The 22,662-nt window shown below is 41.0% G+C and overlaps 1 protein-coding gene across 1 annotated transcript in view; it reads left to right on the top strand.

The window, feature by feature from the left end:
- LOC122789791 (vimentin-like) overlaps positions 1-22,662 on the top strand; it is a 308,097-nt gene that overhangs the window by 210,635 nt on the left and 74,800 nt on the right. Inside the window, exon 5 of the mRNA XM_044057233.1 lies at positions 2,533-2,657. Within this exon, the coding sequence (XP_043913168.1) occupies positions 2,533-2,657 (125 nt within the window). The remainder of the gene's footprint in view (positions 1-2,532; positions 2,658-22,662) is intronic.

Raw genomic sequence — 22,662 nt, 5'->3', positions numbered from 1 at the left:
CTACAGCACTTACATGTAGACATGTGGACATATAAAGGGCCAGTTCCATTTTGATGAGAAACAGTTGAAAGAAGACAGTTGCGATGCTCTTGCTAGTACAGTCATGGCAGGATTTTTTCAGTAGCACAGGGACTGGTGGCTCCTTGGATGTGGGAAACAAGTAAATTCACTGTTCCATAAAGTGCTATCTATTATCTGCTCTATTGGAACTGGCTGTGGCTTTGAGAACTTCCCTGCATTTGCACTGGGAGTTAGTTCTGTAGATCTGGATCACTTCTGCTAAAAATTATCTCTTTCTCTTGTCTTCAAGTTTCATGTCTTGGAACAGAGCAATGAAGAACAGACTTTACATGCAGAGAGTGTATTTCACTCATAGTCTTTATCAAAGACAAAAGACTGAAGGTTGGGGAAGAAGGATCAAGAATCTTCTAGAAAGGTTGCAATATAAGATTCCAACTTCTAGACATTGGTAGAATTCTAAAATATTTGTTCAAACTGCTGCAGCAACGTTGCCAAAGGAAGAAGATAGTGTTGGGCAGCTCTTGTGTATATTACACATAATGGTTATGGTAAATTTGATCAACTCCCTTTTTGGCAGATCATGATCTGACCAGACTATAAATTCTGAGAAGCTTGGAATCAATATCCTTCTATTTATTCGACAAATAAGACCAATCCAAACCAGGGCACAGAACCAAGTTGAAATCAAGAGAATTTAATCCAAGTAGAATTGACTAGTAACAGACTTCTTCAGAAAATAAAATAAATCAGACAAGGAGTGCTTAATTTATATCAATACAATTAGTGTTTAAAGATATACACATTGAGTTCTTGTAAAAAATACTTGTAATTCATCTCATAAGACTATTTAGTTTTAAAATACTCGCTATAGAGCAAAATTCATTAATACCTGGAAAATTACTAACATGTGGATACTACCAATGAATTTTCTATTAATGGTAATTGTTTTAAGTTGAAAGGAAAGTACAACTGTAATACTAGATTTGTGGTTTATCTAGCCAAATTTATGTCGGTAAAACCGGCAGCAAATCATGACAGAATTTATGAGCACCAGTATGCAATCACCCATAAAAAACTTGAGAATGCTCTAGCTAAGCATATTAACTCATTTTGTGACCATAGATTTAAATTTACAGTTATAGACCAGTACATTCAGGATGTGAGAGGCGGACCAGCTTCCTTTAAACTAGAAGAATTAGAGCTCCTGTGGCAGATAAAACTGAATGCTAGTAATTTTCCAGGTATTAATGAATTTTGCTCTATAGCGAGTATTTTAAAACTAAATAGTCTTATGAGATGAATTACAAGTATTTTTAAAAAAACTGTGGTTTTTTACATATGCGTGGTTTATAATACAAATTCACCTGTATTTATTTACAAGAACTCATTTTATTATTAATTTTAATGTGTATATCTTTAAACACTAATTGTATTTCCCGCACTTTTTGATATAAATTAAGCACTCCTTGTCTGATTTATTTTATTTTCTGAAGAAGTCTGTTACTAGTCAGACTGGATTAAATTCTTTTGATTTCTACTTGGTTCTGTGCCCTGGTTTGGATTTTCTGGGTTTGAAGTGCCGTTTGTCTAATAGGTTGGTTTTATCCTTCTATTTATGTGGGGCAAAGCATTAACTTAATGTAACCTCCTGGGATAAATTTAAAAAGTTATGAAATCTGTATGTGTTAGATGAAATGGGCACATGGGGTCAGGGTTCATTGGAGAATAATGCAATCAGTCCAAGTGCCTGTATAACATTCATATGTTAATAGGTTCATGGGAGGTTACTAGGCCATTGACCCTAGGGCCTTTATAAGCCTAGCCATGTTATACCCTTGTTTCCTTATTCACCAAGTTGTATAGTCTATATTTATAGTGCACGTCTATGATCAGCACCGACTGCCCTTATCCAAGAGGGCATCCTTTCTTTCTTTGATACCTGCTTTATCCATTTCAGTGTTTTGGGGACCCAGGGCACACTCCCACACTCACTGGAGACAGTAGTAGTAGTAGTTGAATTGTATAATGCTGCTATTTAATGAAACTGCATTATTTTATGTGATACTTACTATGTTTTTCAATTGACAGGTTTTAGAAAGCAAAATTACTTTTTATTTCTTTTGAACTATATTGCATTTTTTTCCTGACTGTCTTATACCTAGAACTTTCTTGGACTATTCCTAAAAATAGGTAGTTTTTGTGTATTTTTGTATCTGTTGGACCAAACAGAGATTTAAGTAAGTAAATGAGTGTCACAGCTGATGTCCACCTGCTGTATGACTAAGAGTCATTAAAATGTCCTGTGATGCAATGAGTCACAAAAAGAAAAGTCTGCAAGTAGTATACCATTCCATTTTAAAATAATAATGCAAACAAATACCAGAAATGAAAGGATACTTTTCAAAGTCATTATCAATTAATATGCAATCCTAACTCCAAGAGAGCACATGAAAAATATACTTTGCACAATATTTTACATATTTCTGTTTGTCTCTCTGTTTACACAAACAGGAAGAGATTGCTGAGTTAAGGGGAAAACTAAGTTCTCTGAAACATGAGATGAAGCTCCAAATCATGGACTATGAAAAACTGATAAATGCAAAAATGGCCTTGGATATTGAAATTGCAGCCTACAGGTAACATTTTTGTTACATATTTGGAATACTCTATCAGGTAGTGGTGTGTAACTGTAGTTACTTTATTGTATATTATCCCAGAGGATTGCCATGATGACTGCTGTCCAAATATACAGAAGATGAGAGACTTATTTTCCAGTATAACATATTTGTTCCTTATTTAATTTTTGTTTTGAGTCGTAAATGTATGAAAAGACTGAGTGTAACAAATATACACACATAAATAAACAGAAAATGTTTATATTTTGAGTATAAAATAATTATGATTAGAAATTTAAGAAATCATTCCAGTGAAGCACTAATGTTAACTTTCACTGATTGGTCTACAAAATACAGTTTATGCAGTACTGGAAGAGGCATAGCTAAGGTAGGGTGAATCGGGGTAGCCAGCCCGGACACAAGGTGTTAGTGGGTGCGATTGACAAATGCTAGTGGAGTGGTAGTGCAGTAAAGTACCAACATTCAGAAATGAATTTCAATCCTGCATTTACTGTTATGGCTGAAGTGCTTCAGTGTTTTGTGTACGGTATTTAATAGATAGCTTTGTAGTCACCCATCCCCCCCACACACACAATATGTGGGTGAAATAATTAAAATGGTAAAATTGTTCATAGGTTAGTACTAGGCTAACCGCCTTTGCAAGCCATTTTAAGCCTAGCCAATTATCCCTTGCGAGACTCAAACCCTGCACCTTGTGTTTGTAAGGCAAACACCTTAACCATTAGGCCATCCTCCCAACCCCTAGTACTAACCTATGAACCTAGCCTATGAACCTATGAACCTATAATACCCAGTTGTTAAAGAATGCAAATATTTTTGCATATGGAAGTGATCCATGGTATGGTAACAACAATACAAAATTTTAAGTCATCGGCAGACTTACTGAGCCATACTCTATCCAAAGCTGGTGAATCACTTATTAATAGCCCAGACAATAATTGTCCAGCATCTCAGCTGTCCTAATATTCCTGACCAGTGTGCAACATCACACGCTCTCTCTTACCAAACTTAGAAATCCTTGCACTTTTGTAAGAGGATTCAGTATTATGAAGTTATCTGATTTAAACATCAAACTTTGTATGCAGCTGATTTTGTCCCAGTAAGGGTAGTATACATTTGTGATCAGTGATTTACCATCCTCCCATAGTGATCTCTACATGTTTATGGTCCAGTGGTGTACCATCCTCCCATAGTGATCTCTACACGTTTATGGTCCAGTGGTGTACCATCCTCCCATAGTGATCTCCACACGTTTATGGTCAATGATGTACCATCCTCCCATAGTGATTTCTACATGTTTATGGTCAGTGGTGTTGCATCCTCCCTTAGTGATCTCTACATGTTTATGGTCAGTGATGTACCATCCTCCCATAGTGATTTCTACATGTTTATGGTCAGTGGTGTACCATCCTCCCTTAGTGATCTCTACATGTTTATGGTCAGTGGTGTTGCATCCTCCCATAGTGATCTCTACATGTTTATGGTCAGTGATGTACCATCCTCCCATAGTGATCTCTACATGTTTATGGTCCAGTGGTGTACCATCCTCCCATAGTGATTTCTACATGTTTATGGTCAGTGGTGTTGCATCCTCCCTTAGTGATCTCTACATGTTTATGGTCAGTGATGTACCATCCTCCCATAGTGATTTCTACATGTTTATGATCAGTGGTGTAGCATCCTCCCATAGTGATCTCTACATGTTTATGGTCAGTGGTGTTGCATCCTCCCATAGTGATTTCTACATGTTTATGATCAGTGGTGTAGCATCCTCCCATAGTGATCTCTACACACTTATGGTCAGTGATTTACCATCCTCCCATAGTGATCTCTATATGTTTATAGTCAGTGGTGTACAGTCCTCCCATAGTGATCTCTATACATGTATGGTCAGTGGTGTACCGTCCTCCCAAAGTGATCTCTACATGTTTATGGTCAGTGGTGTAGCATCCTCCCTTAGTGATCTCTACACATTTATGGTCAGTGGTGTAGCATCCTCCCATAGTGATCTCTACATGTTTATGATCAGTGGTGTACAGTCCTCCCATAGTGATCTGTACATGTTTATGATCAGTGGTGTAGCATCCTCCCATAGTGATCTGTACATGTTTATGGTCAGTGGTGTTCCATCCTCCCATAGTGATCTCTACACGTTTATGGTCAGTGGTGTAGCATCCTCCCATAGTGATCTTTACATGTTTATGATCAGTGGTGTAGCATCCTCCCATAGTGATCTGTACATGTTTATGATCAGTGGTGTAGCATCCTCCCATAGTAATCTCTACATGTTTATGGTCAGTGGTGTTCCATCCTCCCATAGTGATCTCTACATGTTTATGGTCAGTGGTGTTCCATCCTCCCATAGTGATCTCTACACGTTTATGGTCAGTGGTGTTCCATCCTCCCATAGTGATCTGTACATGTTTATGATCAGTGGTGTAGCATCCTCCCATAGTGATCTCTACATGTTTATGGTCAGTGGTATTCCATCCTCCCACAGTAATCTCTCTTAGTGACTGCAGTGCTTTGTTTTCTTGTGCGCAATTCTCACACTTTCACTGTTCCCGAATTGCTGGTAACTGTGATTTCATCCATTATACCTACTTGCAACACAGCTGATTTAGTAATGCCACGGTGATTCATAGCTGATGCCTCAGTTACAAGTTCCTTTCACATTTCAAAACTCTTGCATTACGTTACTGGCCATTCATGTTTTGCATCATGCTCTCAAAGCTCTCTTAAAGGCATTTCAGTATGTGACACAGTTGGTGCAAACTTTGCTATGCACTGCACCATTTCCAGAAATCTCATTGGAACATTCTTATTCTCTGACTTATACATTTACATTACATTGAATGTTGCTTTCTTGGTATCTGGCTTTAGAACTTCTAAGATTAGAGTGTGATCCATATACTTCAGGTTTGTTACATAAATAAGATCATAGGTTCAGTGGTTCACAGGACTGTCAAGTATCTTGGCACCAAAATGCCTTGGTATTTAGAATATATTAGTTGCCTCAATGAGAAAGATCTTTGCACATACCCCAGGCATGAATTTATGTTCCTCCATTTTATCATCGTGCTTAATACAGTGTTATGAATCTGCCACACCTCAGATGTTGCTGGCCTTGAAGTGGAAATTTAAATTGTTGGCACAAGTGTTAGGCAGCACATTCATTCTTTGAAAATGAATGTGATTGGAAAGGGTAGAGACTTTCAGTGCTCAAAAGGGTAAATAGAGATCACACCTCAATTGTCTATACAACACATAGAAGAGGGACAGATAGTCTTTTAAGAAAGTTTAGACTGTGTTGTTGTTCGATATCTTTTGGTCAGAAACCTTTGGGGTATTTCACACCAGTAAACTAGTACATTGTGAGGTGCATAACAAAAGTGTGTTGGATTCAAGGACAGGTATAGTAAGGGAAGAGTATAAAGCAACCAAGATCCATGGAGCATAGAGGAGATATCCCTACAGGACAGCATAGCAAGGTAGAAGGACTTTCTAACCACAAGTGAGACACTACGATCCAGAGAAACATTGTTATCAACATTGGTACCCTAGCATTAGATAACTCTGTTTGAGAGGGCAATGAGCAGTGTGTAAGAGACGGGAGCAATGTATTTCCCAAAGGTACAACTATACCTCATTATTTGGCATTTACAGTAAGCCTGTGACTGATGCATCAGGGAGTGGTCTTATGTAAGAGACGGGAGCAATGTATTTCCCAAAGGTACAACTATACCTCATTATTTGGCATTTACAGTAAGCCTGTGACCGATGCATCATGAAGTGGTCTTGTGTAAGAGACGGGAGCAATGTATTTCCCAAAGGTACAACTATACCTCATTATTTGGTATTTACAGTAAGCCTGTGACCGATGCATCAGGGAGTGGTCTTGTCCACGTGTAAGCAGACTAAGTATCCCAAAAGGATTTGACAATTGTATCCAGTTTACAGTCAACAAATTTAGTTATCCACAGTCCTTCAATATCTGCTTTCACTTCTGAGACATGGTTGCTGACCAGCAGGGGTCCCAAGACAAACCCTGTCAAACCTCACTGGCCAATGGAAGAACCCTGGGTTCTGTCACAGAGCCATTTGCCTATGCATCAGATTACATATGATTTATGTTAAGTTGTGAAGGTTTATCAATGATATCCTTGTATGAGATTGTGCCAAAGGCCTTGGTAGGGTAAACACTATGGACTCTTATGCACTCATCCAGGGCCTTTTTGGCCCTTTTTGAAGTAATCATCTAGATTTAATAGACATGACCTACTTCTAACAAATCCAAACTGGTTTATGTCTAGGGTTTGTGTGTCACTTGTGCCATTGTTTATAAGCTTAGCAGCATTTATGTACTACATAACTTTACAGTCTATACTTTTAAGATTAATGTTTACTGGGTCTGTCATGGGGTTTCTTTTATGCAATGGTATCACAACGGCTATTATCCATATTTCCGGAATATAGCTCATGGAAAGAGAGACTTAAACTGAACAGGTTTAATAGGAATTTAGTTAAGTGATGTAGATAGGTGGGCATATTATCAGGACCCTTTACTCTAATAATTTTAGTTTTGGATAGTGACTTTGACAGGGATGGGATGGGATGGTTGGTAGATCGGGGAACATCTGTTGTATCATCGTCATCACCCCACTTTTCCATTTCCTACATGGGATCGAGGTATAGTGTCAATTCCCTCCATCTCTCTCTCTGTTCAGTGCCACACTCTTACCTTCTGCAACACTCATACCTGGCGTTCGCAGATCTCTCACAAATCCACCCATATCTTTGCTGGATGCTCTCATTTCCTCTTGCCTTCTTCCTGTTTGTCCCAAATCATCTTTAATATATTCTCTTCTGCTTTTCGGCACATGTGCCCAAACCACCATAATCTGTTCTCTTTGACTTTTTCTGCAATTGGAGTTACTTTGGCTTTTGCTCTTATGTCCTCATTTATTCATCTGTCTCACAATGTGAATCCTACTGCCCTTCTCATGCACCTGATGTCCTCATTTATTCATCTGTCCCACAGTGTGCATTGTACCGCCCTTCTCATGCACCTGATGTCCTCATTTATTCATCTGTCCCACAGTGTGCATTGTACCGCCCTTCTCATGCACCTGATGTCCTCATTTATTCATCTGTCCCACAGTGTGCATCGTACCTTCCTTCTCATGCACCTGATGTCCTCATTTATTCATCTGTCCCACAGTGTGCATCGTACCGCCCTTCTCATGCACCTGATGTCCTCATTTATTCATCTGTCCCACAGTGTGCATCGTACCACCCTTCTCATGCACCTGATGTCCTCATTTATTCATCTGTCCCACAGTGTTCATCCTACCTCCCTTCTCATGCACCTGATGTCCTCATTTATTCATCTGTCCCACAATGTGAATCCTACTGCCCTTCTCATGCACCTGATGTCCTCATTTATTCATCTGTCTCACAGTGTTCATCGTACCTTCCTTCTCATGCACCTGATGTCCTCATTTATTCATCTGTCCCACAATGTGAATCCTACTGCCCTTCTCATGCACCTGATGTCCTCATTTATTCATCTGTCCCACAGTGTGCATCGTACCTTCCTTCTCATGCACCTGATGTCCTCATTTATTCATCTGTCCCACAATGTGAATCCTACTGCCCTTCTCATGCACCTGATGTCCTCATTTATTCATCTGTCCCACAGTGTGCATCGTACCGCCCTTCTCATGCACCTGATGTCCTCATTTATTCACCTGTCTCACAATTTGCATCCTACCGCCCTTCTCATGCACCTGATGTCCTCATTTATTCATCTGTCCCACAGTGTGCATTGTACCGCCCTTCTCATGCACCTGATGTCCTCATTTATTCATCTGTCCCACAGTGTTCATCGTACCACCCTTCTCATGCACCTGATGTCCTCATTTATTCATCTGTCTCACCGTGTGAATCCTACTGCCCTTCTCATGCACTTGATGTCCTCATTTATTCATCTGTCCCACAATGTGAATCCTACTGCCCTTCTCATGCACCTGATGTCCTCATTTATTCATCTGTCCCACAGTGTGCATCGTACCTTCTTTCTCATGCACCTGATGTCCTCATTTATTCATCTGTCCCACAATGTGAATCCTACTGCCCTTCTCATGCACCTGATGTCCTCATTTATTCATCTGTCCCACAATGTGAATCCTACTGCCCTTCTCATGCACCTGATGTCCTCATTTATTCATCTGTCCCACAGTGTGCATCGTACCGCCCTTCTCATGCACCTGATGTCCTCATTTATTCATCTGTCCCACAGTGTGCATTGTACCACCCTTCTCATGCACCTGATGTCCTCATTTATTCATCTGTCCCACAGTGTGCATCGTACCGCCCTTCTCATGCACCTGATGTCCTCATTTATTCATCTGTCCCACAGTGTGCATTGTACCACCCTTCTCATGCACCTGATGTCCTCATTTATTCATCTGTCCCACAATGTGAATCCTACCTCCCTTCTCATGCACCTGATGTCCTCATTTATTCATCTGTCCCACAGTGTGCATTGTACCGCCCTTCTCATGCACCTGATGTCCTCATTTATTCATCTGTCCCACAGTGTGCATTGTACCGCCCTTCTCATGCACCTGATGTCCTCATTTATTCATCTGTCCCACAATGTGAATCCTACCTCCCTTCTCATGCACCTGATGTCCTCATTTATTCATCTGTCCCACAGTGTGCATTGTACCGCCCTTCTCATGCACCTGATGTCCTCATTTATTCATCTGTCCCACAGTGCTCATTGTACCACCCTTCTCATGCACCTGATGTCCTCATTTATTCATCTGTCCCACAGTGTGCATCGTACCGCCCTTCTCATGCACCTGATGTCCTCATTTATTCATCTGTCTCACAGTGTGCATTGTACCACCCTTCTCATGCACCTGATGTCCTCATTTATTCATCTGTCCCACAGTGTGCATTGTACCGCCCTTCTCATGCACCTGATGTCCTCATTTATTCATCTGTCTCACCGTGTGAATCCTACCTCCCTTCTCATGCACCTGATGTCCTCATTTATTCACCTGTCTCACAATTTGCATCCTACCGCCCTTCTCATGCACCTGATGTCCTCATTTATTCATGTGTACCTCCTTTCCCTTATCTATAGCCTGAGTAACTGTCTCAAAGAAATCCACCAGGATGTCTGCTGTGACCTCAGCTGAGCCTGTTGCTTTCCCTGAATTCATTTTTTTAGTGGTGTTCTTACTTCTTCTAGGGTGGGTTCCACATCTTGTCTAACTGTAGGCTGTGTCAGGGGAAGTACAGCTTCAATGGAGTTTGCTTAATTCAGAAGCTGCTGGAAATACTTCTTCCATCTGCCTTTGATGTCCCGCAGACTGGTGAGCAGGTTGTTTCAGGCATCCCTTATGAAGGGTGTCTGACTATCTTCTTTATGTTTCTGTCTTTGACTTGCAACCTGATATAGTTTCTTTGTGCCCCTTATGGAGTCACATTCCAGAAGCTGGTAGAATAACTCTGATGTCCTGCTTTTTGCTATTGCAGCTCCTTTCTTAGCCTCTTTGTTAGCCAACCAGTATTCATTCCTAACCTCGCCTCATCCATCTTTGCTATTTTCCACCTTTTCCTGCACTGCTTCTTACTTTTGCACTTTCTGGACTTTTGCATTCCACCACCAGCTTTCCTTATGTACCTTATTCCCATACCTGGCTCAGCCACATATCTGTTTGGAGTCCTCAAACATGCTGTTTTGGGGTACTGCCACTCTTCTTCAACTCTACCTATTTCTTCTTCTTCTTGAGGTGCTAGAGCCCTGAGTAATTCCTTGAACTGATGTGTTTTCTCTAACGTCATCTTCCAGGTCTTCAGCCTGGTATCTATTGGCCTTAGAGCTTTCTCTGATCACTGCTTGCAGTTGATTGTGGCAACAGTAGTTCATGCTGTGTGCCAACTGTTTCAGTCGGGATGACTTTACAATCACTGATTCTACCCCAGTGCCTTTTCCTTACTAGGAGGAAGTCCACCTGAGTTGCTTGTTGTCCACTCCTGTATGCCATCTTGTGATTGTCTCTCCTGCTGAACCAAGTGTTGTACATGGACAGAAGTCTAGAATGGCCTCTCCTTCATTATTCCTGTTCCCCACCTACATGGACCTAGGCAGTTCTGATATCCTTTTCTGTCTGTCTCACTATGTGCATTCTGGTCACTCATTATTAACATCAATTCATGTTGCCCTGTTTTATCTAATAGGTCCTACAACAGCTGTCTTAATGCAGTTTTCATCAGTATCACAACCTTGCTATGGGGCATAGGCTGAGATTATGAATACTGCCTTATCATTGAGTTAGAGTCTAACTGCCATGAGTGTGTTACTAAGCCTGATGACATCCCTCACTGCCTTCTGAAGCCTCTCCTTCACCACAATTCCTACACCATTTCTAGCCTGTCCTTCTCCTGAGTAGTAGACTCTAGATTCCAAGCCAATTGGCTTTGCAGCACTACCCTTCCATCTTGCCTTCTGGATACATAACATAAGATGTTATCCACTTCCAGTCTCTGTCATGTCAGTGAGCATACATTGACTGTAGCAATTCTTAGCTCATATCTGAGATCATGCAATCTGGGCAACTGGACACTGACAGAATATCACCTTATTGACCCAGGGCTGCTTTGCTTTACACACTGGCCAGTAGGGGCACATACATCCCTCCTACTGTTAGCATGGATCCCTGGCATAGGTCAGAGTAGCTGGGTCCTGAACCCACTTATCACTGGGAAAAACCCATGCCCATTTTTGACAACATTAGTGAACATGACTTAATCACCTATTGCCTTATTGAGTGGCTAGCCCTGTCATGAGGGGAACTTCCGATGGGGGGCATGAAATTAACACTGGATCTGCTGTGATGATATTAGTAAAAAAAAACAGTGTCAGTGGGGCAACTTTTACTTTGGGTGTAGAAGGCTGTGGATTCTATTCCCACACCAGGTAGATTGATTGCTTACACTGCAGTGCAGCATAAGGGAGGTGCTGTACTCTGACTCTGTTGTCCTCTGGAAGAGATGTTAAACTGGGGTTCTGTACTCCTGAGTCTGTTGTCCTCTGGAAGAGATGTTAAACTGGGGTGCTGTACTCCTGAGTCTGTTGTCTTCTGGAAGAGATGTTAAACTGGGGCGTTGTACTCCTGAGTCTCTTGTCCTCCGGAAGAGATGTTAAACTGGGGTGCTGTACTCCTGAGTCTGTTGTCCTCTGGAAGAGATGTTAAACTGGGGTGCTGTACTCCTGAGTCTGTTGTCCTCTGGAAGAGATGTTAAACTGGGGCCTCATCTGTTTGAGTTGGTGGTAGCTCAGATGGATGAACAGGAAATGAGTAAAAGACCATTCCTATTCTGCAGAAGCAGTCTGTGACCAAAAGTAGTGACTAAATATACAGGTGTGTGTGTGTGTGTGTGTGTGTGTGTGTGTGTGTGTGTGTGTGTGTGTGTGTGTGTGTGTGTGTGTGTGTGTGTGTGTGTGTGTGTGTGTGTGTGTGAGTGTGTCTATATATGTCTCCATCTTAATCAACAGAACCGTATCTGAAGCTACCATCCCCTCCATAGGGAAAATATCCCATGTTATACCTCTCCGTAAAGGAGGTAGCTCCATTGAACTGTCAAACTTCAGATCCATAGCTATTCTGTCACCACTGGCTAAAAGTATGGAGAAGTGCATCCATAAACAACTCCTGCACTATCTTATCCAGAACAATCTGTTGGCTAGCTCTCAGCATGGCTTTAGGCCATTCCATAGTACTACCTCAGCTCTCCTCTCCTTCTCTGATGTCATAAACCATAACCAAAATAATAACAAACTAACCTCATCCCTCTTTCTTGATCTCTCCAAGGCCTTCGATATGGTTAACCACCAAAAACTCATCCATACTTTGAAGGTGGTCTCCTTAGATAACCACGCTCTCCAATGGTTTCAATCATACCTCTGTGGTAGACAACAAGCCATCCTATGGCAGGGCATCACCATAGGAGTCCCCCAGGGCTCTATACTTGGACCCCTTCTTTCCTCTATCTTCATTAATGACCTCCACTCTGTGATCCCAGATGCAACCTGCATTCAGTATGCAGATGACTCCACTTTAATCTGCTCAGCCACCTCCCAGACAAAACTAATGACATTGTCCCAGAATACATTTAACACTGTTGAAAATTGGCTCTCTAATCATCAGCTTTTCTCCCCGGGCCCCCACTGAAAATGGACATGTATCCATTCAGACTATCCCTGTCAACAAATGTAAAATAAATAAAAAAAAAAAAAAAAAAAATATATATATATATATATATATATATATATATATATATATATATATATATATATATATATATATATATATATATATATATATATATATATACATACACACACACACACACACACACACACACACACACATACACACACACACACACATATAGATAGATAGATGTACATGCATACAGATAAATAAGATAAACACATACATAGATCTTTTGACATTTTTGGGTATATTGCTAGATAAAAGTGAATATTAATGTATACTACCATCTTTACATTTTGGCATACTTTCCTTTGGGCATCTTCCATGACATGTGATGCTTTTGTTTAGTAGATATTTCTTAACAAGGAATATAAAGACTTTGAAACTTGCTTTGCCTTTGATATGAGATATTGACACAGAAAATACCATTTTTAGTGCTACATATAAATATTAGAAAATATCTGTGTGGCACTGTTTAAGCAACGAACCATGCCTTTTATACTTAACTATTATCTGTACTTCAAAATTAGAAGTCTTATCTTTAATATAGGTCAATGTCATGGCAGACGTCCATGCTCAGATCATGTTTCTTTTTTATATGTTGTTGTTGTTGTTGTCTTTTGGCTTTTCCCGGTTAGGGGTCACCACAGCGGAACTCCAGCCCGCTAATGATTGGCAGTAGATTTTCATGAATGCCAAGGTGCCAGCTCGACATTCAACCTTCAACAAAAGCACGCCCATTTACGCATGTCTTTCGAACGCCAAAACCAACCGCGGGGAGGACATGCAGACTCCACACAGACGACACTCCCTGCGCTCCAGCTGAGAATCGAACGGGAGAACATCTTGCTGTGAGGCAACAACGCTACCGCTGCACCACCGTGGAAGTGCTTATGTTTCTTTTTTATATACTGAAGATAATTTGCATCTACTGTCCAGTCACACTTTTAAAAATAATTACTTACGTTCTGTTTCCTATTTATGACTGCTGAAAGCACATATTCTGACAATAGCAAAGTTCTATGTGTGCAGTGTATATTATAAACAAACCTTTAAACATTTCAATAGTTTTAAATCAGTTTACCCCAGATTTTAAGCATGGCTATATCTTCAGAGGTCTCATAAATGGGTTAATTGTTGTTTTTTATGTTATTGTCAGAATATCAAATCACATCCTGAAGACAATTTTACAGGAGTGGACTGATTAGTAAACCATAGTAGTTATATTTCACAAATTTATAAGCAAAAAAAACTGTTTCTAATGTTCAACACTGTTAAAAGCTTTTTTGAGTGCTACCTTTGATAAACAAATTCCATCTCTTTGGCAAGCAGAAGTCTGCATGTAAAATTAAATCTGCCTGCATATTTCAACAAATATTTTATGTGTGTGTGTGCTCACGCAGGTATGTGTATGGTACGTATGTATGTGTGGGGTGTGTGTGTGTGTGTGTGTGTGTGTGTGTGTGTGTGTGTGCTCACACAGGTATGTGTATGGTACGTATGTATGTGTGGGGTGTGTGTGGGGGTTGTGTGTGTGTGTGCTCATGCAGGTATGTGTATGGTACGTATGTATGTGTGGGGTGTGTGTGTGTGTGTGTGTGTGTGTGTGTGTGTGTGTGTGTGTGTGTGTGTGTGTGTGTGTGTGTGTGTGTGTGTGTGTGTGCTCACGCAGGTATGTGTATGGTACGTATGTATGTGTGGGGTCTGTGTGGGGGTTGTGTGTGTGTGTGTGCTCATGCAGGTATGTGTATGGTACGTATGTATGTGTGGGGTGTGTGTGGGGGTTGTGTGTGTGTGTGTGCTCATGCAGGTATGTGTATGGTGTATGTATGTGTGGGGGTTGTGTGTATGTGTGTGCTCATGCAGGTATGTGTATGGTACGTGTGCATGTGTGGGGTGTGTGTGTGTGTGTGTGTGTGTGTGTGTGTGCTCACGCAGGTATGTGTATGGTACATGTGGGGTGTGTGTGTGTGTGTGTGTGTGTGTGTGTGTGTGTTCATGAGGTATGTGTATGGCACGTATGTGTGGGGTCTGTGTGGGGGTTGTGTGTGTGTGTGTGTGTGTGTGTGTGTTTGTGTGTGTGATCATGTGTGTATGTGTGTGTGTGTGTGTGTGTGTGTGTGTGTGTGTGTGTGTGTGTGTGTGTGAGCTCATGCAGGTATGTGTATGGTGTGTGTGTGTGTATGTGTGTGTGTGTGTGTGTGTGTGTGTGTGTGTGTGTGTGTGTGTGTGTGTGTGCTCATGCAGGTATGTGTATGGTACGTATGTATGTGTGGGGTGTGTGTGGGGGTTGTGTGTGTGTGTGCTCATGCAGGTATGTGTATGGTACGTATGTATGTGTGGGGTATGTGTGGGGGTTGTGTGTTTGCTGCATCATTTTTATCTTTAGTTATGCTTTTGCCTGTTGGCTCTCATTATTAATTTATTAAATTCTTAGCAATGTGTCATTGAGCCTAGCTCAGTTACCATGGCAACTCAGACACTGCACAGTAGTGGAACAACAATTTAATAGTCTCAACTATCTGCTAGGCAATCACAAACACTGATGGCTTCTGTGTTTATGCATTGAGTGTGGGTATGGGAAGTTGATCTGGTCATACGTGGGAGGCCCTGCAGCTTATCAGGCCCATTAACCAGAACAGAGTACCCTATGATGCACAATGGAGATGTTCTGCCTCACACTGAGTATAGAAATTCATGTTTGGTACAAGGATGGTGAGGAGGTACAGAGCCAAAACCTATATGCAGCTGTCGGTAGTGTAACCCAAGCAAAACTGTTCTTTGCCTTATTACTCTGAATAGGGGGTGTTGTAGGGATAGCACATGCCTGACCTGTGTACAAAAACACACACACACACACACACACACACACACACACACACACACACACACACACACACACACACACACAGATGCACACTCTGAGTTGTCACCAGAGAAAGTGTGAATTGAAAAAAAATACAAAAGAATTTGAAAAAAAAGAAGAAAAACAGACAGCAAAATAAAAAATGCATTATAGAATATAAAAAGAAAATGTATGAAATGAACTGTCTTTGCTGAAACTTAGTAGTCATAATTGTATATATACACTGGAAGCTGTGACTGGGGTAGGATTTTATTAGATTATATTGTATTTAAGGGAAGAAGACAGTGGTGGTAATAGGAGGAGAATGGCCTTGTGTGTCAAGGAGTTTATAAAAATGCTGTATTATAGGGAATTTAGCATGGGAAAGCCCTGCATCACATCTTCACACAGACACCTGTACTTACACAATAGTTCTGTTTAAGTCCAGAGCACAAGACAAAAGTATGTCATAGTTAAACTACAATCCAGTCACACTTTGGCAATTAAGGGACAGATAATACCAATACTGACTTCACATTTACCAGACAAAGAGAGTATAATTTCAGCAGCTGATCTAGCTTGCTGCAGTGGAGTTCTTCATAGTGCTGAAGGAGCAGGACTGAGCACAGATTTGGGGAGAACTCAGAGAACAGCAAATCCTATACCATGTTCAGGTGAACCCATTAAGCAGTAAGAAAGTTATATCGAATGGTCAAGAGGCCAAACTGTGAGTCTGAGCATTCCATACATAATGCAAGGGGCAGAACTCATACCTTGGCTGGAATCTGCACAGTACAAGAGGTAAAACCCATAACTAGAAATACCTGCTTTTATGTTTTTAATTAAAGTGTACAATGAAAAGCCTACAGCTAAACTTTTAAGACAATACAGTGAATGTTTTCTTTGTTATTCCTCATTCTGTTTCAGGCTGCATGTACCCTAACAAATCATATACTGCAAGTTGCACTTGCCTTACTGATAGTTGAATTGCTCTCAATTCTTGCTGTGTAATGGCTGTTAGCGTCTACTGCATGTTTATACATCTACAAATGCAATATTATATGCTACTGTGTTTCCTCCCTCTCTGTTTACCCTTTCCTCCCTCTCTGTTTACCCTTTCCTCCCTCTCTGTTTACCCTTTCCTCCCTCTCTGTTTACCCTTTCCTCCCTCTCTGTTTACCCTTTCCTCCCTCTCTGTTTACCCTTTCCTCCCTCGCTCTCCCTCATACTACTCTGCTTTATCTTCTATCTATCCTAGTCCTACTCCACCTAGACTTCAGCCCCTACACCGTTAATCTCTTTACTTCTAGCCTTTTCTTTCCCTCATGTTTCCTCCCCTATTCTGCCATGTAATTGCTGATGTTTCCCTTTTTATATTTGTATTACAGCCTGCATCCTCGGGTGCTCCCTTCCTGCATTGACTATCCCATTACAAAGACAACAGATAACCAAGGAACACCTCTCTCCTATTTAAACTGTGAAGACGCCCTTGAACTCAAACTGCCTGCTCCCTTGGCTCCTCTCAACGCTCCCTACAGTGTGAATATTCCCCCAATAAACGAAGCCTCAGTGTATGTAGCCTAATCTCAGTCTAGCTGCTAGTAACGTTGTAAACTGTACCTCCAGTGCATGATAGCAGCCTGCTGCAGCCCACGCCCCCCCCTCACCTCTCTCTCCCCTCCTGTTTTATCTTTTTCAACCATAATGCTCTCATAGGTTAAATTTAACACTAAGGTTAGGCCTACTCTACTAAATGTAGTATCCCCATATATTTAAATTAACCTATGTCCCTCATTACTCCCCTTTCTGCCTTATCTCCTTTCTGCCACTAGGTGGCAGCAAACATCATAGCTTACATTTCGCTCTGTTTACTTATTTCCCTGTCTCCACTGCTTAATCTTCCAGTAAAATTGTTTCCCTCTACCAATTTGTCTAACCTGCATTACTTCCCATTAATTTTCCTAGCCTTAACACACAGTAATACAGTTTTACAGAGTGTTATAACACTTACTGTATAGCTTTTCCAGCTCCAGTCACAGTTGCTGATTGCTTCCTCTCTAGCCTCTCATTTCTCTCTTGTCTCTGCCCGCTCCGTTCGCCGTGTGGGCTCACTCCACTCCCCTACCCTACCCTCAATTCTTACCCACCCCCACTACTTAATTTCTACTTCCAGTAATCCCCCCTATTTTCACCAACCAATACTCCTAACTTCATAAAGCCTAGCCCACCTACAAACGACTTTCTACATACACTCTACTTCCTCCTCCCACAATGTTTGGCATAACAACATCCCCCATTTACTTACTAAGCCTTCTAATCACCCTATCCTATCTTACCTATCTCACACAAATTCCTAACTCTTACCATATTTTACATACACACTTTACTGCAGCATATTATCATCCTCATTCCCTCTCTCCGACCTAATCCACCTATTCAAACCCATACCTCCCCCCTCCACACATCCTCTCCACTCAGCCATGAGATGCCTTACTAAAAAATATTGTCCCTCACAACACACTTACTCTCCATCCCCTACAAACTACCTCACCTTACTCCTCCACATTATCTCCCTCCTCTAGTCAGTGATATCCACCCAAACCCTGGACCCATCTGTAATTCCACTATCAATTTACCCTCCAGACAACCCTCAAAACCAAAATCCATTCACCTTACTACTCTTAATGCACAAAGCCTTAGAAATAAAATTCCAAACTTCCATGCCTGGCTCTCACATAACCACCCCAACATAACTGCTATTTCAGAAACCTGGCTCAAATCCTTCATTACAGATAATGAAATACTGCCACCAGGTTACCAAATGATTTGCAATGACAGAAACCACAGAAAAGGAGGGGGTAGCTATAATATACCCCTCCTGCCATACCATTATTCCCTACACCAATACTATCCCAACTTTCGCAAATGCTGAAATTATTATAGGTTTCCTAAAAATAAACAACCACAAGTCAGTCTGCATAGCTGCACTCTATATTCCCCCAGGCAGTAACATCAACACTCTTGAAAACATTCTCTCCTGGTTTTTGTGTAATATAAAAAAGAAACCTACATCCTCGGGGACACCAATATCAACTGGTCCAATATTAGCTCCAATACCCCATCCCATACAGTAAACCTATACAATTTCTCCCAACTAATTAAATCTCCAACCAGGACAAATAAAGATGGAACCTCTGGAACCATCATGGACTGGATCCTTATAACTCACCCAAATCTTATCAAAGAAGCTGGAATCATACCTGATCCTCTTAGTGATCACTTACCTGCTTTTGCCAGCCACCTCCCAGCTTCCTTACAAAAACACCTCTACTTCCAAACTCGCAAACTCTCCCCCTTCAACCTCCAAACTTTCTCAGAATGCCTAAACACACTGACTGGTCTCCACTGAAAACTCTCCCTCTAGATGACCCCATATCCTATTTCAACCACACATTCCTAACCCTCCTCAACCAGCAAGCCCCCCTGAGAACCAAACGTGTCAAAATCAATCCCTGCATTTGGTTATCCAAAGAAACTAAGCTAGTCAGGCATGTAAGAGACAAAAAATGGAAACAATATCAAAAAAAAAAAATCCAACTCCCTCCTAGAATATAAGCAACTTCATAACTCCAGAAAAAAACTCATAAAGACCACAGAGCACACTTCTCCAAGCTAAAGTCCTTACACTCAACCAATCCCAAAAAATTCTGGGACTCAATCTCTTCTATCCTGCACCCAGGAAATAAAGAAGCCCCCTGACCTAATCTCAACCTTTCTGATCTTGATATAGCCACCCAGTTCAACTCTTTTTTCACTGACTGCATTGCCAATCTATCTTCCTACTTCCAACCCTTAACATCCATCCCCAGCCCTTCCCACTCCAACCTCAAGAATGAACACCTACCCCCTCCACACCGTTCTGTCTTACTCACATCACCACAAGCACCATAAAAAGATTTTTCCTTAAACTCAAACCCTGCCGCAATGCACCCGACAAGCTTTCACCCATCTTCCTCAAACAATCAGCAGACAGCATCACATACCTCATCTCCATTCTTATAAATAGATCCATTAAAATATGTCCCTTCTATCTGGCATCACGCTTACATCATCCCCCTCCACAAAGGAGGTAAAAATACAGACACCACCAACTTCAGGCCTATTGTTATTCTTCCCCCATCTCAGAAATACTTGAAAAATCCATTCAAGCTCAACTCATGACACACCTAACCCAAAGCAACCTCCTATCCCCTACCCAACACAGCTTCTGCCTGGGCCACAGTACCACAACTGCCCTTTCATCCTTTCTAGAAACCATCAACCAGGAACGTGACTCGGGTAGATTTGTATCTTCCCTATTCCTAGATCTATCAAAAGCATTTGACACCATCTCCCACACCCTACTCTTGACAAAACTCTCCACCTTACACTCTCTCCCACCACCATTGGCTGGTTTTCCAGCTACATGGCAAACCGCCAATAAGCTGAGCAATGGAAAATGTCCACTTCACCCTTCCTAAGCACACTCACTGGAGTCCCCCAAGGCTCTGTTCTTGGACCTCTACTCTTTAACCTATTCATTCACAACTCCATCCCAGGAGGATCTGTCATCCAATATACTGACGACTTGACTATCATCTGCTCTGCCCTCTTCCCCTCTGATCTCATAGCAAAAACTCAATTATTCTTCACCACAAATGAATCCTGAATGAGGTCTAACCATTTAGCTCTAAATGCAAATAAAACTAAACTAATGATTTTTTTCTCCTACCAAAATCTTGTTTATAGACAAAGCCGCCTTCAACATACAGAGCCAAAACAGCACCACCCTTGAAATTGTTCACTACACTAAGCTTCTCGGCTTCATCATTGATGAAGAACTAAAATTTGATACCCACATCTTTACCGCAATAAAGAAAACCCACCAGAAGGTAGGACTCCTCTACAGACACCACCACTTCCTGACCCCCTCTCACCCCCAAACCCTTGCATCCTCTTTCCTGCTCCCCTCCCTCATGTATGGTGCCCCTCTGTTCTCCAATCTCCAACTCAGCCTTAGATCCAAACTTGAAAACCGCTACCACAAAATCTGCAAATTTGCAACCATATTCAAAGAACTCATCCCACCACTACCACTCCCTAAATTGACTAGAACTATCTGACTATCTCAGCTACCTTCAACTCCTCAGTGGCCACAAGCTCATCTCTAAACTACAGACTATCCCTTGCCACTACCTTAAAAACTTACACACCCAACCACTCACTCAGATCCCTACACCAAAATCTCCTCCAAGTCCACAAACCTTCACTACCACCAGGCCAACTATTAATGTCCTTCTACTTGGCTAAACTGTGGAACTCTCTCCCCCCTCACCTACGCAACCTACCTAACCATACAAATTTCAAACCTAAGCTTTTCTCTCACCTGTCCTCTAAATGGATATGCCCATGTCACACTCCAGCATAATCCCTCAAAACCTCTACCTCTCTCATAGAAAAACATACGCTCTGCCCTAAAGAATTGTCTTACACATAATCCTGATTGGACTTTGCAGTTCTGTTTGTTTAACGTTTCTCCTTGCTAAATTCCAACAAATTGTTTATGTATGCTATAAATGGTCAATCCTCCTAGTTGTCATGCTAGATGTAACTAGCCATTGCTATTATATTACTCTATGATTTATGGCAAATTGCTTGTCTTTATAAATACGTCCTGCTTTTACACTTTTTGTATCTGATTTTGTGTGTCCTGATTTTTCATAATTTTAACCATTGTAAGTGTCTTGTCTTGCTAAATATGTCCTGCTTTTATACTTTTTGCACATAATTTTGTGTGTCCTGATATTTCAAATTTTAATCATTGTAAGTGTAACTTCATTACAAATGTAACTATTGGAGCTTTTTTCTCCCTGGGCCTCCACTGAGAGCCGGCTCTCAAGTGGCCCAGTGGACTTCCCCAGTCATCAGACTTAAAATAAATAAAATAAAAAATAAATAGATGAACTTGAACATTCCATATACAGTGCAAGAGGCAGAACTCACACATGAGATGGAAAATTCTGGACATAGTGCAATGGACAGAGCACATACCTAGACTGGAATATTCTGCACAGAGTGTAAGGTGTAGAATGCTCACCTGAAGTGGAATATTTTGTCCACAGTGCAAGAGGCAAAACTCTTACCTGAGCTGGAACATTCCATATACAGTACTAGAGCACTGAACATCCATTTACTGTTTAGGCTAGAGGTACACAACTAATAGGCATAAGAACACAGCAGCTATTAAATTTAATAGGACTCATGTATGACATAACAGGAGTCATGTACACATACAGAAGAACCACAGAGGAGAACTGCAAATCAAATTCATCGTAACAAAAGAGACAATCAGATAAAGGGATGTAACTGCCCAGGAGCTTTCATATACTTATAATTGCCATATACATTAGCATATCCAAAGCTTTCTTATGAAGTTTCACATAGATATGGGGGCATCTTCATTTAGCAGTCTTCTTATCAGAAAATTAAGAAAAAATAACATTTCTGTGATGCTTGCATGCTTGAAGGTATAATACAGCAATAGCTAATAAACTACTAAATCATATTTTATTATGGAGTAGTCAAAAAAAATACTGTAACAATTAACTATTTGAGCTTCTCATTAACACGTGAGAACTTTAAACTAATTAGCATTAAGAAAGCTGTAAATTCTGAGGCACACTAAAAGGAAAAGTGACATGCTTTCCTTGAACATTACATTTTTGTGTGCAATGTCACTGTTTATCCTGCCTTCTGGCTTGGAGTTCAAGTGTGGCCTGAAAGAGACACTGTGAGCCTATAAACATTGTCATCTGTCAGCTATCTG

This window comes from Protopterus annectens, chromosome 15.part0 (genome assembly GCF_019279795.1).
Source record: "Protopterus annectens isolate FY-2018-M chromosome 15.part0, PAN1.0, whole genome shotgun sequence".
NCBI classification, from domain to species: domain Eukaryota; kingdom Metazoa; phylum Chordata; order Ceratodontiformes; family Protopteridae; genus Protopterus; species Protopterus annectens.
Note: the sequence above shows the minus strand (reverse complement) of the source record. Positions and strands in the feature narration are given on the sequence as shown.